Source organism: Pteronotus mesoamericanus, unplaced genomic scaffold (genome assembly GCF_021234165.1).
Source record: "Pteronotus mesoamericanus isolate MK-2021 breed Mesoamerican mustached bat unplaced genomic scaffold, CSHL_Meso_final contig_50, whole genome shotgun sequence".
Lineage (NCBI taxonomy): Eukaryota > Metazoa > Chordata > Mammalia > Chiroptera > Mormoopidae > Pteronotus > Pteronotus mesoamericanus.
This window is the reverse complement of record NW_026555186.1, coordinates 4965286-4984856: the sequence shown is the minus strand read 5'-3', so window position 1 is coordinate 4984856 and position 19571 is coordinate 4965286. Positions and strand designations below refer to the sequence as shown.

Below are 19571 nucleotides of genomic sequence, written 5' to 3'. Positions count from 1 at the left end.
GGGGGTGGAGATTAGGAGGCCAGAGCGGAGAAGACGGCACCTGGAAGCTTTCAGCAAGACAGGCAAGGGCAGTTTTGGTGGCTCAGCATCAGAAATAAGAAAATGAGCATGGACTCTTAGGAAATGTTTAGTAGTGAAAAGACTGTTCAAAGGGGAGACCTCGTCCTTCCCACCTCCCCTCCCTTTTATGTATATATATACTTTTTATACTAAATATTATATTAGAATATTTAGATCCACTTTATGCAAAGACAGTGTGAGCAAGGAGATGGGATCCTGGCAGGAGGAATTCTCAACAGCACAAGAAAGAAAACCCTGATGAAATTCGGTCCCAGGGAGGCAAGAAAGCAAGAAGACAAAATGCAATCCCCCTTCAGAAGGGCTGCAGCAATTCAAACTTCCAGAAGCAGAGCACACACCCACGGTAGCTTCTTCAACCTCTGAGGCCCTGGGAAGTGTTATTAAAAAGCAACACAAAACCAAACAAGTCATTTAATCTTCACATTGGCAAAGTTATGTCACTATTTTAATTTTTATCTCTTTGATTATACCATTGAGGTTGTCAGATTATTTTCCATTTGTACTTCACCATTTGGAAACTTCTCATTGATGTGTACTCATTTTCCTACCCAAACATGTTATTTTCTTATTGATTTGTAAGAGCTCTTTATTTATTTAGGTTATAAATCCATTGTTATAGATGCTGCAAAAAATTTTTCCTGTTTGTTGTTGCCTAATGAAGAACACTTTGGCCACGTGTCTGTATACACATCAAAGTTAATGTGCCTGCTCTGATTTAGCAAATACACTTCTGATAATTTACCTTAAGGAAATGGTCTTGAATGTGTACAGGTATTTATACACAGGGATAGAAAGTGACATTGTTTAAATCTAATAAATAACCCAATAATAGAAATTTGAATTAAAGTATAGCCACTAGCATAATTCTGTAGTCATGAAAAAAAGTACACGAATATTTTTAAGATATATATTCAAAAAGGCAAGTTATAATATTAAGGTAGCCTATGACCCAACTTTAAAGAGAAAGTATATATACAGCACAATGTAAACACAGGATTTGTCTCTGGGTGGTAAAATTTTAAGTAATTACAATTTTAAAGGTTTGATATTTTGCCTATTTCCAAATATTTTATAACAAGTATTGCCTTGTTATTGGGGAGGGGTAGAGGCAAAGCCTAGCAACTCTTGTGGTGGTGTTTTCATTATTGTCACTATTTACTGCAGTAATATTTTTGAGTATCAGAAAGAGCCTACTCAAGTAAGGAACAAGGCCTCCCCCAGGGTCAAAGGCCAACACATGAAATGCAGAGGAGAGGGCAGAGATGCCCAGACACCCCCCACCCCCTGCCGAGAGAAGACCCAGGGAGCTTAGACTCCGAGCCCGAGAACAATCCCAACCCCAGCTCTTTGTTCCAGAGTGATCGAGGGGAAACGCAGCTCTTGGAATCAAATCTTTGCAAAGTGGCTAGGTGAGCAGGGTGGGTTTTAGAATGAAGCCACTAACAGAGAACACCCCTCAAGGAAGCAAGGGAACTGGCTATGAAAATGCTAACACATGGCCACTTAAACCAGAGATCAACAATAACAACAAAATCGCAAGCTGCCTAAGGTAGATGGATGGGCTGGGGCTGGGACTCTGATTGGGCACTACTCACAAAGTTCATCAGGATCCGCCAAAGTGCAATGGGCAGCCATCGGGATGCAGCGAGGAGGCCCTGGCTATCATCACTGCGTGCACAGCAGCGTTTCCCCCGTTTCACCAGCTGGCACCTCCCAGGCGGGAGGCAAGCAGGGCGGACTGGGGTGGTGTCTCTATCTGCACAGTCTTCTTGAATGTACCCCTTTAATGTGCCATGGTACTAATCAGAGAGTGAAATATTCCTCATCAGAGAGTGTATCCACAGCTCAAACTCCCTTGTAAATAACAATGGGATTATGGAATTGGGGATCCAATGTTTAAACAGAAATGTTGGGTGAAAAAACATTATGGGAGAGGGGGAAATCTGTGGTACTTTCCCATGATTTACTCTCAGCCTTTCTCTTATGATGGTAATTAATTTTATGTTGAATTAATTGCTCTTAACTTTCAAAAAAACTGATGGTAAAAACAAAACATTCTTATGTTTGGTTTTCACTCAGCACTACAGATTATCTCAATGAAAGCAGATTGAGCTAAGTAGCAGTCAGACACATTATTATTCGTTTCTTTTAAATGTAACTTAATTTAATATGAAAGACCACCTTTATGTTTAAAACTGTTACTCCCTTAAATGGCACTTTTAGCAATTGAATGGAAATCAAATGAACACATTCATATGTCCCCTAGAGGAAGAGATTAGCATTTCAGTCTCTCTTTATTATGTTCTTTTCTTTGGAGACATCTACTTTGGGGAATAAGGGAATCTCTACAAAATGTGCCTTATCAGGTTTCTCCAGGCAGATTGCAAAATTCCAGCATGTTTTAACTCCTGTGAAACAAGCACGAAACATTCAACAGATGACCATTCAGCTCCAGTCATCTCCCCCACTCCCATACTTGTGCAGAGACTACTTTATAATACAATTTAAAAGAGACAGTTTTTCTTGTGCAGATTTCTTCAGTCATAAAAAGCACAAGGCAAAGATGCATGACAGTAGTGTATATTTTAAAGAGGAATTGTTTGAAATAAAAAACCACCCCTAGCGATTTCTCCTTGCACACTAAAATGAAAAATTATTTTTCCCTATAAGAGGTGAATTCCTTCTCAAAACCAGATTGCACAGTCAATGCCTGACATAAGCACGTCACGTCCTTTATTTTTACAAAGCATTAGTAGTTCAAACTCACACATGCAATTCAAATCAGCACTTACCCATTTGTTTAGAAACTCTAAAACACTTCTGCTGCTCACAGAGATGACAAAACCTCCCAAGGTTTACAAAAATCTCTGCAAAATTTTACGCTATTGTGTTCACTGATGGTACACACAACTTTTAAGCAGCACAAATAAGAGTAAAACCCCTACCTTGCGTTTCTTGTCCCCCCTTCAGTTTCTGTCCACAGTAAATGGCTGCATCTTTAGCAGTCTGGACTAGGGGCATCTGAGCCAACAGACACAAAAACGGGCTTTCTTTGGCTGGCCGGTGTTCCCAGTCTTTTATGTGGTGTCTTGGGCTCTGCTTTGCTTAAATTCATTCCTGATTCTACTGAAAGGAAGTCCAGCCTGGCGAGGCTGGCGGGGTAGCAACTGCTGAAGACACTTTTGATTGGGGGGTGTGGGGGGCGGGGAGCAAACCAACCACCTTCTACACACCAACAAATGTGCAAAGGCATTTGAAGGGCTGAAGAATCTTGATTTTAAAAGATGGCCTATTTAAAAAAAAAAAAAAAAAAAGCTCCTGGACAAAACCAAGCAAATTGTAATGTTGGAAAGTCTACCCTGAGAACAACACTTTTCCCTTGAGTGGAGCTTCATTTATGGCTATTTATCCTGGTCTTTACATAGCACTACTGAATAGTTGCTATGACAACTTGGTAAACAGGATTCAAGTGACCACTGAGGGGTTTAGCGGCATTGTTTTCTTTAGGGAGAAGAATGGTAGCTTTAATGCTTCCTTTACTGAAATTCCCTGAAAAGGTAAAGCTGCCTTTTTACACGTCTTCTGTAAGTGATATTCTCAAAAGTCAAAGATGCTGGCTCTCGGTGCTCCAGTTAATAGAACGGCAGACAACATGAGTGGCCATCAGAAAAAGACAGGAGGAATGACGGAAGGTTACAGAATGCCAAGAGGGCGTTTCCAGTAAGTTTTCCAGTAAGTAGGCAGAGGACAGGGAACCATCACAAATGGTCATCAGACTAAATGAATGTCGGGAGGAGCCACCAGGGCTGATCATCCAGATAGTTCTGAAAAATCCTAGCTCCCTCTGCTTGTTGCCATTCCCACTTTTCCATTTAGTCTCTTCTGTATAAAACTGTATCATTCACATTTTATTGAATGCCATAAAACTTCGTTCTCAGTGCTTCACCTTTGTCCAATCGCAAACTATCCTACTCTTATAAAAAAATATTACTTAACAAAATGTTAATCTTAATGGAGAATGGAGGATGAACATTGGGCATCTGGACACATTATGATGGTATGCATTTGTTAAAAATCAAGGACCACTCAACACAGTGAACCTTAATGTTAGCTCTGTGATTTCATACTGGTTCATTCATGATAGCAAATATACTACACTAACTCAAGATGTTAATAATAGGGGAAACAGTGAGTATGTTGGAGGGGAGAGGGATATAGAACTCTATGCTCAAAAATTCTGTAAACTTAAAATCTTAAAAATAAAGTCTATTAATTTAAAACACTTGAAATAAAAATGTTAATCCCAGGCTCTGGCTGGGTAGTTCAGTTTGTTAAGAGCGTCACTGCCAATAGACCAAGGTTGCAGGTTTGATCCCTGGTCAGGGCACACAGAAGAGTCAACCAATGAATGAATAAATAAGTGGACAACAAACAACAAATCAATGTCTGACTCTCTCCCTCTCTCTCATCTCGTAACAATCCTAAGGATTAAAGGAATCCTAAAAAAATAAAATTAAAAAAATAATCAAAAAGCTAAGCCCTGGCTGGGTAGCTCAGTTGCTTGGAGCATTATCCCATATACCAAAAGGTCATGGGTTCAATTCCCAGTCAGGACACATACTTAAGTTGCAGGTTTGATCCCCAGTAAGGGCACATGTGGGAAGCAACTGATGTTGCTCTCCCTCTGCACTTTCCTCTCTCTCTAAAATCAATAAACATATTCTTGGGGAAGGATTCAGGCTAATTACAACAATCTGCCAAAGATAATGTGATTTAAAAGTAAACCCCAAAAGGAAAGGTCTGGCAATAGTCTCCGAAAGATTTCCTGTGATTCAGCTGAAATTGAGGACTAAACCTGTGAGGATGAAGTGAGGCGTAAAATTGTTGAGTATACTGTCAAAACTCAAACTTATAATTCAAGTGTGAATTATTTCACAGTCAAATGTAGCTGGTTGTATTACCTCATTTAATACTTATAACTGCTCCCCTAAGCAGGCACTGTCATTATGCATACCTGAGAGAGGAGGAAACAATCCCAAGGCCACGTAACTGCCTAGGGACAAGAGGCTGGACAGAAACCCAGGTGTACATCTTTGATCTATTCTATTTCATCCCACTGCTTCATGGGCCTCTGCACCTGTGTGTCTCTCCCCATACTCACGGGATGGTATCCTAACGCATGACCCAGGATACCTCATCATGCCCATGTCTCAGTGGAAATGGAGCAGAGCCACATGTGTCCTTGGCATGGAGCACGAATGACCCAGTTACCCAGGTTCTGCAGGTAACTCCACAAGTGCACAGAGGGAGAGGTGCTGGGGGCAGAGGAGCCGTGGGGAAATGGTCACAGAGGACGGAACCGAAAAAATAAACAGGAATGAGACAAGCATAGTCAATAAGAAGACAACCAAAGCTCTGCAAAACTCAGGTGCCCCAAGAGCCTGGAGACATTGCAGCATCGCATGCTGATGTCTGGACAAAAATTCTGAGATGAAGTTCTGCTCAGGAGGGTGTTTACTAGAGCAGGGAAATGTGTTATTTACTAAGGGTGTAAATGTATTTGACACACTCTTAGGAATGAATACCTATCTGATATTTCACTTTAATCTTAAATGACCAGATAAAAACCAGTGAATGGGAGATGCAGGAAGGCAGATTTCTCCTTCAGTACAAGTAAGACCTTTCCCATAAACAGCAAGGACTTAAAAAAAAAAAAAAAAAAAAGAAAGAAAAGAAAAGAAAATCACAACAGGCTGTGTTTAGGTATAAGGAAAGAGTAAATCTTCTGTCCCTGAGGGTTGTTTAGGAAGATGACTCTTCTGTATCACATTTAAAGGGCATAAATAGATCACATTTCATCCATTCCTAATGCAAATAGGCTCCCATCTTGATGTGCCTATGCTATGACTTGCTGACATCCCAACAGCCATCCCATGTAACTCAATACCTGGGTGTGTGTGAATTTAATCACAGATTTTCATTCCATCTCAGCAAATTCTGTGCATATTGCTCCCACTGAACCCAGCTGTCCTTTAAATGTCATCAACACACTACACTAGAGTTTCATCCACGGATAGTTTCTCTTTTTTTTTAAGTCTGCACAAAGGTCTGGAAACAGAGTGACAAGGTGTAGCTGCAGTACTAGTGAAACCAACACTTGTGGTGGGGGAACGACCTCTGGGCGGTCCAGAAGGGGCCACCCAGATGTGCCTCCGTGGTACGCACAGCTGCAGGCGCAAAGGAAACTTCTGCGCTCCAACTTAACTACCTAGAAGAACCTGAATTAGAGGCTCTGTCAGTAAGAAATTTTCACAGATAACTTTTTGACCTCCCTACAGGGCAGGGCAAACTTCTACTTACAAAAGGTCTGCTTTTTTTTTTATCCTGCTGCAATGCCCGTTTGAGGCCCCCAAGGCGCCTTACCCCGTTCCCAGCTCAGTCCCACTGTCTGTCTCTGGCTCTCTCTTGCCAGGGGGATCTCTGACTCTCTTGTGTAGGGGAGGGGTCTCCTTGCACACGAGATGAAATGTGGTTTTCTCTCATCACTCTGTCTCCCCTTAATCTGATTATGCAGCCAGCCAAGGGAAGCAGAGGAGGGAAAGGGGACTTTCCCCCCTTGCCCATGCTGCCCTTTCACACTTTTTGCAAAGCGACAATCAAGAGGGGTGAGTGCGGCACCCTGTCCTGGCTTCGTGGGCAGAGCTCTTGCTTCCACAGTGAAAAATAAGTAATGGTGCATTTTACCACCATGGGAATCTTAGATGTAATAACATATGGTAATGAATGATGCTGGGACTGACTGATGGACAGTTCCAGAAAGTCATCAGAAGGCTCAAATCCAACGTTTTATCTTCCAGTTTAAACCCTTGTTATCTGACAAATTTGTACTCCAGGCTTTCCTGCCCAATCAGGGGAGGTAACAAAGGCCCCAGGCAACCATTTAGATATCTACATATTGCAGTTGGAAGCCCCAGTCCCAATTTGTAGAAGTGTTTGTGAATAAGCCTCTGGTGCTGCACTTGGCTGTTCCAAAAGGGCTTTGTACCCTAGGGGGGCCAGCTGAGGAGGAGTCAGCTGTGAGAAGTAGATACGGAGAAGTAACACATTAACATAGAAAGACTAGTTCAAAGTAAGATTACCCTGATATCGACCTACAGAAATGCCCCTAGAGTAACTTCCAACTACACAACTCAAAGATAATTCAGAAGTGAAAAGCATGCCAAAAACAAACTACTAAATTAACTAGGACGGAACCTGTGACAATAAGGATTAAAGACAATGCACAAGAGTTTATCTTTGGCAAAGTGAAGCACTCATGTACCACAAGCATCTTTCCAGTGTCATTTTATGAGCAGGTGGATCCCTCATTTACTGAAACAGAGCCAGGCGGCAGGGCATGAAGATGCATGAGGCAGGCCCTGCAAAGCCACACTGGCCACGGTCCTTTACATCTGGGGAACACCGTATTCAGACAACAGGACTAGGGGAGAGAGACCAAAGCCTAAAACGAAAGGTACAGGGCCGCTGGAATACAGTTCAGTCAGGTAAACGAGAAATAAGATGAATAAAGTAAGAAAACAGTAAGAATAAAATTGGACAAAAATTCACAGTAGTTCACACGCCACAGAACTATATCATCAGAACTTTTTGCAGAAATGTTTGGTCTTTGTTAAAGTTAAAAAAAAAAAAAAAGCCTAGACAAAACTGGCAGGCAGCACCTGGGTCACACAAGTATGAATCCTGGAGATTAAACGTGTCAGTTCATTAATTTAGTCTTCAAGTCTTTATGACTCTGGAAACAACTGGCTCAAGTTTCTACAACGCCTGCACATCACTCTCACTTCACTGGTGGTCACAGGCTGTCTGGGGTGCTGCCCAAATGAGGTACCTAGTCTGACGTTAACACTGGCACCCTCTGCCGTTTCTCAAAGACGTCTGTGTGAGACCCTTGACATCCTCCTGTCTCACAGAGATGGTGCTTCAACAAGGGCCAGACCTACTGTCACCAGCTTCCTCTTCCTCCTTGACGTGTCTTTTCCAGCAAATAGGCCTGCAGCCCACCTCCCGAACCTCACGGTTTCCCTCCTCTGGGGCCTGGACTACAGCCTCGCCTCAGTGCGGCCACCCCTCTGCTCTCTCTTCCCCTGTTCTTTTAAATAAATTCTACTTCAAGCAGCCTCATCTTCGAGAAGCCCTCCTCCAGCAGCTCCCAGTTCAGGACTATTCAGGTGCCCCAAGTCCTGCCTTTCTTAAGAACACCTGACAGAATCTTTAGATGCTGCTGGAATCAAAGATGTGTTCCTCCGGGAGCCTGCGTGCTCCTCACATCAATCCTGCGGAAGGAACAGTGAGGAGAGGCCACCAGTCTGTGACTGCTTCTGCGGGGAGCAGGCCCCGCCTCCAAGTGGGGCTGGGAACTCATACAACCAGTTTTCACACCTGGGAAGTTTTTCCTGATATGTATCTTCTGTTCCCTTCTTTAATTCTGTCCCGCACCTCCTCAGGGTTTTTCTGAGGAATGTTAATGACAGACTTTTCTGACTAGAACTTAGGTGCTAAAATACCAGGCATGGAGGGACCAGGAAAGATCACAGGCCTGGAACACCCTCAGGGAGAAATCCTGAGGAGGCAAAGCAGGTTTCCTTCCATACAGAAATCTCCTGGGCTTGGTTTAGGCACTTTTGGCCAGAAACTACTATTGCCTAAGCAAACACAAAAGATAAAAGCTAACTGGCCACATAACCAACTAAAAATCGTCTAATGGAGAAGTCTGCTCTTTGTAAACTGAACATTCCAAGTGGACTGGAGATTGTATCCTTCAATGCTATCTAAGACAAAGGACTGGGTCAAGAGGGATATATTTTTATTTTTAATTTCACTGTATAACTTAGCACCAGTTATGACACTAGTCAAGTGTGTTATATACAACACCCAATATTAGCTACAAGCTGTTTAAAAAAAAAAAAAGTCCACTACATTGAACACATAATTGTTCCGGCATTTCAGTTATACTCTCCCTCCATGTACCTGCTTTTCAAAGAAAAATACAAAGACCCCATAGTTACTCCCATTAAGGAGATCTCGATGCTGGAGGCCCCGTGCCCACTCTGAGCTTCGCCCACTTGCCCCGAAGGGGAGGCAGCATGTCCTGACAGCCTAGGGCCCGCACTGTGTGTGCTGCTCACCAGGTGTCTCGGGTATACTGGACCTGCTCCTAGAGGTGCAAAGCAGCTACGGGGCTCTTCTAAGGCCACAGCTCTCCAAGCCACCGCCCTTGGAGCTGCTGCTCTTACCCCTTCTGGTCACAGAATATCCAAAAACAAACACCACCAACAAACTCCTGTAGAATCTGCCAAAACCTGTGATCCATGCTCCAGAATGGTGTACAAAATACCTACATACACAGCAACAGGAAATGGACTTATACATTCCCTGTCTCTGGGGAGAGGGAAGGCAGTATTTTCCCTGTGAAATTTCTAGAAGCATCATATTTGGACAAACAAGTATTCGTAAGAAACTCCAAATGGGGGCTGTTTACATATATGTTATGTAACATAATCACCGGTAACACTCCAGTATTTTCAGTGGAACCAAATGAAGGCTGAGAGAGTCATAATTTAGTATCTCTCTATTCTAATTAGCATCTTCGCACTTAAAAATCCCACCTACCTCTAAGGCCTCAGACAAGTTAGTTCTTGCGACTGTGCCTTTACTGTCTGGGTGTCTTTAAAATGTTACCAGGATATTTGTGTCCAAGTCTTTACAGCTCATCTCTTGGTGTGCCGTGAGTCAGTGTCTGCCCCAGGTCAGGAGAAGAAAAGGGGGCCAGCCAGCACAAATGGAAATACGCATTTGGCCTGGATCATGTTTTTCAATGTAAAACCAAAGAAATTGGGCACAATCAAATCCCAGCGAGGAAAAATAAACATGAAAAAGAAAGTGATTTCTTCACTCTTCTGGCTGCTGAATTGTTTTCAAGAGGGCCTCATTTCAAAAGCTATTACAATTTAAAGGAATTTCTATCCTGATAATAATGCTGAGCCAGCAGGCCCCCGTTTCACCGAATCGGAGATGCCAGCCTGGAGCGCTGCTCCACTACGTCCTACACCGCTAGGGAAGGGAAGGCGCTCCCATTAAACTGCGGCTTGCCAAAAGCTGTAAATCCATCCCCATCTCCAAGACCTTAAGCTAGAAAAAAACATGCATGTTGAAGGGTGAAATGTGGTATTACCATCTGTTACAAAAAAACAGAGAAGAAACACTGACAGATATTAAACAGCTCCCATGAGAGCAGACTCCAAATGCAAAGCCTATTTATACTGTTTTGTAAATACTGCTCATTGGGGTTATAAAGTGAAATATAAACCAGCTAACACGGTATATGGTTATGTCTCAGTTATTAATTTCCTACAAAATGTCATTAAAAAAGCTACGTATTGCTTAAGTCGTCATTTTTGTGGTATCCTAAAACATTTTAATATGAATTTGAAAAATGAAAAGATGAGGGACTACTTAAACTACCAGAACAAATATGCACTAAAGGAAGTCTTCACAGACATCCTGTGGAAGGCCAGTCTTGACTCCCTTTAGGCCATACAGGTGCAAATTCTCACCGCCATTCCTCCCAGTAGAGTAACAAACTAAACAGGTTATTCTTCATTTGAGAGAACGTGCACTTTGGCCTTCCCAGAAGACAGAGGCTTCACTACAGTGGTTCTTATAAGTAAATATCTGCAAACTATACATCAGGAATCCCTGTGATATTAAGTCAAGACAGTTGCTAAAGAATATGAAAAGTAAGATCCGGCCTCAGCCGCGTTATCAGAATGCAACCCAAGTTCCAGGGGTCACACAGTTCAGGTCGGGTTCCTTCCCTTAACCCTTATGAGGCTGCCATCAGGTTTTCAACAGGAGGGAGCCTGGCATTACTATCTTCTGGGGGTTCTCCTGTCTTCAGGGGGTCACTAAGCTTGATATTTGCCAAATCAAGATAATTTCAATTTTTTTTAAGGTAAATTGCCCATTTTAGTCTTGGACTCAGCAACTGTATCTACTGCTAATACTAAATTTCTTTGTTTAAATTGCTTTTCCTTTTAAAATGTACGTTGTGTTCTGATCAGGATATGGCACTCAGATGCTGAAATACTGGAGCACAGGCCTGAAAACTCAGGATAACAACCTTTCCAGGATTTTCACGTCAGTTATGACCACTAGAAATCCTTAAAACACAGAATACAGACTCTTCCTCCTATTTAACCACAAGGGAAAATGAAATAAACAGAAAAATCAACCACAAGAAATACATCAACTATTTCTTCTAAAATAGAAGCTTGCCCAAGAATTTCACATCGAATACTTAAAAAAAAAGAAAAAAAAAAAAAGAGTAAAGGGTCTACAATGTTTCAACCATATTTCTCTAGAGCTTAGTGGCATCCTTCAAAAGTAGAGGAACAGGCCCAAGAGACAAAGGGAATTTTTCCATTCTGTAATGTTAGGTTACAATAATGCCATATGCATCTTTAACCGCCTATAATGAAAGGACTTTGGAGAAACCAAATTTTAAGTAACAGCCACCCTCAGAGGCAGTGTCCTTAAAGATGGGGTCTCATTCTAGAACGGTCCTAAGTCTTACCTTCTGCATGTTTGGCTTGACACAGCGAACAAAGAAGGGATTGGAGGAGCTTAGTGTTGCCATCAAGGAATGCAGAGAGTCCTAATAGAAAAATAAAAAGTATATGGTGATTTTGTGTTTTAGTACATCATTCTTTAAATTTCTCAGCAACTCACTTATCAGAAACAAAAAAAAATAAATCATAGGAATAGTGTTTATTTTTTAATTATGTCATTCTAATATAAAATGAGGCAAAGGTGTTAGTTTGTTGTCACTGAAATTATTTCACAATACAGTACACAAACTTCATCTGTCACTTCCTTAAAATATTACCATTAAAAAACCCCCAAACTATTCTGTTAACCAGCAAAAAAGCATACACTATTTCAAAGGTTGGCACAGAAAACCCGAGAAGTATGCACTCTCCCTAACTCATTATTTCCATCAAAATGACAGCCTCTAACAGCACTTTGCTGGTCTTTGACCCACAACCTCCACTCTTACCTTCAATCACCAGGCAGATCAATCTCCTGTAATACTGCTTTCTTTTATTTTTAAAGTTTCTTATTGTGAATTTTTAACGTTTGCCAAAACAGACAGCATGTAACGAATACTCATCATCAGCTTCAGCTCATAGTTAATCTCATTTCATCTGATCCCTGTCTCGGTATCTACTAGGGCCACCCCTCACAGAAAAGCAAATCTGAGACACTGTATTATTTCACCCCTCAGTATTTCAATATGTACTATTAAAGGGTAATCACTTTAAAATGCACAGCGATAACCATACTCATATCATCCTAAAAGATTTACCATGATTTCCTTAATGTTAACATTAAAAAGTGCAACTGTCTCAAGTTTTATATTGAAATATTCAACTGTCACAAATTTCATAATTAAAAAAAAATCCTCACCCGAGGATGTGTTTATCGAGTTTTTTTTTTTTTTGGGGGGGGGGAGTGGGGGAAACAGAGGGAGGGAGAGAGAGAACTATTGATCAGTTGCCTCCCTTAACACCCTGGCCAGGGATCAAACCTGCAACCTAGGTATGTGCCCTGACAAGAGATCGAACCCGCAACATTTCGGTTTACGGGACAATGCTCCAACCAACTGAGCCACCCAGCCAGGGCCACAGATTTCATAATTTTTAAATGCTTTGTTCTTTGAAATCAGCATGCAAACAAGGGTCAGATATTGAGGTTGGTTGCTACGTCTTTTAAAAATTTCTTTTAGTCCATTGGTTTTCCCCTTCCATCTCTTTTTTTCTTCTTACAATTTTGCTGAGGAAACTGGGCTGTCTGCAACACCGTACTGATTAGTTACTTCTCTGCTTAGTGAGATTTAGGGTTTTTCACAAATGACAAAGCGTCCTGGCATTCATGGCTCCTCATAGACTGGTACCAATTTAAGTTCATCAAGGCATCTGGTCAGCTGGCCCATAGCTATTCACGATCCTCCAGGGACAAGTCTCATCGTGTTCCTGTCCCAGAAATCCTTCTCTTGCCCTAGTCTCTCCCTGGCAAGTCCACCCACTCCCCTCCTTTTCCTTGATTCCTAGTCCAATTTAATTCCTAAATATCCATGAAGCCTCCCAGGACAGCTCCAGACAATATGGACCTAGAAAAAGAAAACCCCACTGGGACAGGAAAAGCCTAGGTTTTAGAGTCAGACAGACTTAGGCTTAATTCAAATTCTGCTCAGTCCTCAGAGGGACTGAATGGGTCTCCATTTCTCTAAACTTCAGTTTCCTCATCTATAAAATGGGACAATAATATGTATTCATAAGATTATGAGAGAAGTGAACAAGTGATTAGCCCAACAACTGGCACGTGAGTTCACATAATAAATGGCAGCTATTATTATATCTTATCTGCCCTCCATTTGATCACATTGCCCAGCACCTGAGCCCCACTGTGTGCCTGGCTCATTGCCAAGCACACAGCACAGCAGACTGCACAGCAGACCGCACAGACTTGAGCGGGAGCACCCCATCGTGAGCGAGTGAGAACCCTAGAGGGGGCAGAAGTTCCAGGCATCCGTTGACTGACATGCCTCCATTTCCCTTCATATTAGGACTTAGAAAAATGGTCATATGTGCTCTACCTCTAAACTATATAAAATGCATAACATTTAAAATAAAAATAAAAATGTTCCTTAGTTTCCCTAAATTCTGAACATCTTGGTAAGGTAACTCACTCTTTCTTAAAGATTTTATTTATTTTTAGAGAGAGGGGATGGGGAGGAGAAAGAGATGGAGAGAAACACCAATGTGAGAGAGAAACATTAATTGGTTGCCTTCCACATGCACCTGGACCAGGGACCAAACCTGCCACCCAGGCCTGTGCCCTGACCAGGAATCGAACTGGTGTCCTTTCGCTTCGTGGAATGATGTTCTACCAACTAAACAACACCAGTCAGGCCAACACTGATGTTATTTAAATATGTACTTGGTTATTATTCCTACTCATAATGTTGTAAATATACCTGAGAAAAATACAAAAATCCAGACATGGGCAGAAGTGTATACTATTTTCACATGATCATCTTAATACAAATCAGAGTGATCCCACATGGCCAAACATAATCCCACATAGCAATTCTTAAGAACTGCTATTTCATAAACTTAGAATAAGGAGCTATTTAATTTTTACAACAAAAAAACCAAAATCTACATGTTTTCATCTGGTTCAGGAAAAAAGTATACTTTATTTCTTAAAGCAGAGGGAAGGATATTTTATTTCTGGTTTAAAGAATGATATAAAAGAAAAACACACCCTCATGGAGCTTTTGTTCCTAATCCCTCTTTTCAATTCTTAAATCACTATAGCCTCATCAAAGCCAGTAGCGCAGACTAACCTTGAACTGGGAGCTGACTGTGGGCCGCCGATGTTTGCTTCCACATTTCAAGGTATCCTGGTTATTGCGGCTTGAAACGTGTTCAAAGAGGTCATAGATGAAGTCGAATCTGTGACGGCAAAGAGCAGAGGACCGTGAGGGGCACACACCCAATTATTTGGTGCTGGATTACTGTAATTACAATGCATTTTCCCACTGACAGTAACAAACCAAAGGCTGGAAGAGCTAAGACAGCTTCCAAAGATTTAAAACCAACCACTGCCAAAAGCATTAGGCATTGAATAAAAAAGTGGCTGCCTTCAGAGCCCTGGAGTCTTGCAAAAGAAGAGTGGATTGTGATGCAAGTGACGGACGACCCAGGGTGACATGCCAGTGAGGAGTGCTGTGCTTTCGAGGGCACTCCCTAAGCTCCGGCAGCCTGGACCTCCCTGTGTGGAGAAGGGGCGAATTTGCTTTGCTCATCTCACCATGTTGCAATATCCAATCACTTAACAGATGGAATGGTGCTAACTCTGGAGTGAGGCAGGCTGGGGTTCGAATCCTGCCTCTGCTACTTCCTAGCTGTGTGACTAGGGCAGGTTGCTTCCTTCTCTCTAGGCCTCAATATTTCCATCCAAAAAAGGGGAGTAATTTTAGAATTTATCCCATAACTCTGGAGTGAGAATGAAATGAGAAAATGTACACAAAAGCCTGACAGGTGCCTCGGCATATGGCAAGGTCTGATGCTGTGGTTGTTACTATTACTGACAAGCTGTATGGAATTCATCACCCCTACTAACAAAGTAAAAGGGTTCTCAGTAACTTTTTACGTTCTTTGCATGGAAGATGTTATTAGCTGTAAAGTGGGAGGCAGTTTAGTGGCTTCACTGAGACCAGGAAAGGTAGGGACAGTGTCTGGGGAGCCACACCTCCCAAAGTGGCAATGCCAGCGCTTCCTTGTCACTCCTCACTGTGCCCCAACCCTTGTTCAATTTCGTTCCCGGGTGCTATTTCATGCTCGCTCTTTGAAGTTCTCCGACAGTACTTTGAGTGCTATGGAGAAAAGCTCTGGTTCCATTAAAATGTCACAGATGTCAAAGGTGAGAGGGCAGGATGAACAAACAGCTCAGGTCCTTCAGTGGGCAGACAGAAACCTGGGGCTAAAACAGAGAGTTTACTCCAATCACAAAAGAAGTGTACCTGTGACAGCCAAACGCCATCCTGCTGATCTCGCCTGTGGGCGTTTCAGTACAACAAAATGCTTCCATTTAACATCAAGAGCCTGCTTCTATTTAAAGGTATCACTCTAAGTCTGATAACTAAGAAACTGCTGTGACAGACAACATGGTATTTTTAAAACACTGCCATTTTTACAGGCCTAAAAACTCATCTAAACATAAAAATGGCTGACGATATTGTAAATAGGGAATCTTCAGAAGAGAGAATGAAAACACACCCAATGACAGAAAATTTCCAATTCTGAGCTTCTAAGCTGACACTTTCGATGGGTTCCCTTCCCCAACATTAACAGCTATCCAAGTGACCGGGGAGCCACCTGGCCTTGACGTTCCAAAAAGTATTACAACTTTTAAATAACTGTGCTGCTTTTCTTCCTCAGATAGGAAACATTTACTGCTGCTATAGAGTCACTCTGGGTCTGACACAGGTATAAAAACCTTTAACAGTGGGTCATTTTTCACCCCTTCTGCCTCCCAAAGCCTCCCGCTTTAATATACACAAACAGCTAAACTAATCAAGTATTGATTTAATGGTGTGAAGTTAACAATTCATAAGTGAAAAGATGGATGTGTAATAATTTATAATTTTAGCAGAACTTTACCTGTTTTTCTTGACAGCTTCCATGCCACCAAGAGACATGGGATTCCTGCAAACCCAAGGCTGAAATCAATTTAACCACAGCTCTAAGCTTGTCATGAAGAATGCGGGCCACACTGGTTAAGATCTTAGGTTCTTGAGCCAAGCACACCAGATCTAAACTAGTGGGATCTTACACAAGTCGCTTAACTGCTTCAAGTCTCAGTTTCCTCATCTGCATAACAGGATTAACAATAGCCTTTGACTCATGGATTTGCTGTTTTATGGCATCTCATTAAATGGTAGTCGTGGCAACTATATTTTTCTCTCTCAGTCATTTTATTAATGAAATTTTGCTCAGGGAAGAAGATAACTGATTAAGTTGCTTCTGTATTATTATTTTTTTTCTATATCTGTGAAGTAAAAGGATTTGCACAGATATCACCATGCTTGCTAATGCTGTCTCAGGGAGGACACTGACATACCGGCTTTCCCTTAGCAAGTTGAGAAGATCATCTCTGAAGGTGTCTCTGTTTTTCTCCAAGATGCCCCGGACATCGTACTGCACCTGGTTTTAAAAAAATAAGTGTGAGAAGGTGGAATTGATCAAAGAGCCATCTTAGCTCATACGTCTCTCCCTTTAAGGACAGGCCAATGAAAACTCATTTCAATATAGTTGTGACTGGCTTCTGAAATTACTATTTCTCTAAATGCCCAATGGGCAAATGTCAGTAGGAGCTTAATTAAGAAGTTACCTCTCCAGCGTAGTGCTTCACTCCAAAATTGTTGACTGCAACTCTGGGCTTCACGTAAAAGTGGTTATTCTAACAAAAAAAAGAAATACAAATGCCTACTTTTACTAGCTGATTTCCACTGACTTCCAGAGAAAACTACCTACAACAGACAGTGAAACGTTTCGGAACCAGTCATGTATCATTCATGCACTTACTGAACACCATGTCCCTCTTGTCTGTCATTACAATAGGTTATAGGTTAAAAATTTAAAATTCTACACTCATGCACCAAATAGGGGAATAGTCTGACAAATCAATCTCTTTGGCTTGTTTTAATTTAGTTCTGGCAATCCAGAAACAGCTCCACTCGTTTCAGGAAAAATAAATATGGGAGGCACAGTGGGGCCAACAGCACTGAGTTATTGCGTATGTAATCTGAATCTGCAGATTTGCTATCCCAACATAATCAAAAATTCGAAGGTCTTGACATACGGCATGCTGATTGTGTAATTTCTCCAATAAGGTGCTGTCTGTGGCTTGAGGAAAATGGCTTTCTTCATTGATAAGAGCTAGGAGGCCGAGTTTCTAGAAAAGGGAAAAAAAGGTTAAATTAATTAGAAGTTGAATGTGTGCTTTGAAATGCTTCAGAGCACTTTTCCTCTCTGTCAAGTAAGTGGTTAAAAGAAAATGCGTGGAAATTTCTTAGAAAATGCATGGAAACATTCAGAATAATAAAGAAATCCAATAAATTTAAATGCCACATGAACATTAAAAAAAAAAAAAACTGAGCCTACCACAAGTTCATGGACAAAACTTCCTCAAGTGGCCAGTCTACTACTGGTACCAGCAAGGCTTTTAATGTTGACTTAAAATTAAAGTGAAGCGGATTTGCACACTGCTGATTCTAAAATATTGGGTTCCGTGAGACAATAGTCTTGAAGCAGCCAAGTATTTAAATTCAACCTCGCACATTTACATTTGTTTCCAAATGGTCCATTGTGTTCTAAACATTCACATCTTTGATGTGCGTGTTCACACAAGCTATTTCATTCCCATAAATATGAATCAGCCCAGCTGGACACCCTTGGGACTGAAACAACCCTTCGACAGTGTATCACCTTCTCGATCAAGTCCAGGCATTCTCCATTGTCTATCCAGTCAATATCTTCCCACACTAATCCTTCCCTGTAGAAAGATTAAAAAGGGCTGAGTTATAGTAACATGTAGCTTTAAATCTGTCTAATTTAGTGGCTGACTTAAAAGAAAAAGTGAAACAGAATCCCGTGAGTGCTTACCTGCTATATTCTAGTTGTTCTAAAGAAAAAATATGCTTGTTGAAATATTCTTGAAGTTTCTCATTTGCATAGTTGATATTGAACTGTTCAAAGTGATTGACCTAAAGGGAAGAAACCATTTGAAATGTATATTTAGTGCTCCCATTATTATATATAAAGATGAAAAAAATGAATCTGCAGAGGAAACTATCAGCGTTTGCTTCAAAAGTTCTGTTGAAGATTAGTCAATTATTTGGACAGAAAAGACTTCGCGTATCCTGCTTGTTGGAAGCATACCTCAAAGTTTTCAAATCCAAAGATGTCAAGAATGCCAATAGATTTAAAGTCATCTTTGCCTTTGATCCTGCTGTTGATCTTCTTGATCACCCACTCGAAGCAGCGAGCATAAAGTGCCATGGCCAGGGAGTCTCTGCTGTCTACTGCCTGAGGGGACAGGAGATGTGGTCACCATTTACAGTGGACCAGGGACAGCCTGGCAGGCAATTCTGCCCCAGCCCTGCTCAGGAGTCCTTGGGGGAGACACGCTAAACAGGGGTAGTACCTGTGTACCCAAAGTCAAGTGAGGCAATGCCATCTAGGGAAACACAGACTTGAAAGAAAGGATAAACTGGAGCTTGCTCAGTTAACTTTACAGTAGGATTCAGCAAGAATGCCTTGAAATATCAGGTTCTAAAGTCAATGTCATATGTAGAGTCATACGTAAGAATCTGAGCTGATATATATCAAGTTTAAAACAATAATTAAGACTGAATTGTTTTTTCACTTTTATCTTCTATTTTACTTTGTACACATAAAAGCTTTCTTCATGAGATATGGTTAGCACTTTTTACTTATCTAATCAAGAAAGAGGCATTTTGTGGACAAGAGCATATAGCTCAAGGTAGTAGCAGAGGCAAAAATTAGTAATATAACATGCTATAGTTAATGTTTATTTTGTTCTTATTTGGTGCCAATCATTAAGTACTTAGTATGTGGTTTTTATTATAATCCTTACAAGCATCCTCTGAATTAGATATGATAGTTATCCTTGTCTTATAGAGGAGCCAGCTGAGGCACAGCGAACACTTTTCCCAAGAACAGACAGTAAAAAGGTAGGAGAGCCAGAATACAGGCCACAGGCACCAGACCCAACCCTCTTAATAGACTCAACTATACCATCTCTTAGAAACAATTCAACTTTATTCCCCTTAACATGGATAT

At 41.4% G+C, this 19571-nt stretch overlaps 1 protein-coding gene across 1 annotated transcript in view; it reads right to left on the bottom strand.

The window, feature by feature from the left end:
* MYO10 (myosin X) overlaps window positions 1–19571 on the bottom strand; it is a 191586-nt gene that overhangs the window by 55999 nt on the left and 116016 nt on the right. The window contains exons 12-19 of the mRNA XM_054578310.1: window positions 18648–18794; window positions 18372–18472; window positions 18195–18261; window positions 17569–17661; window positions 17098–17166; window positions 16828–16910; window positions 14549–14657; window positions 11714–11794 (exon numbers count right to left, since the gene is read on the bottom strand). Coding sequence (XP_054434285.1) covers window positions 11714–11794; window positions 14549–14657; window positions 16828–16910; window positions 17098–17166; window positions 17569–17661; window positions 18195–18261; window positions 18372–18472; window positions 18648–18794 — 750 coding nt within the window. The remainder of the gene's footprint in view (window positions 1–11713; window positions 11795–14548; window positions 14658–16827; window positions 16911–17097; window positions 17167–17568; window positions 17662–18194; window positions 18262–18371; window positions 18473–18647; window positions 18795–19571) is intronic.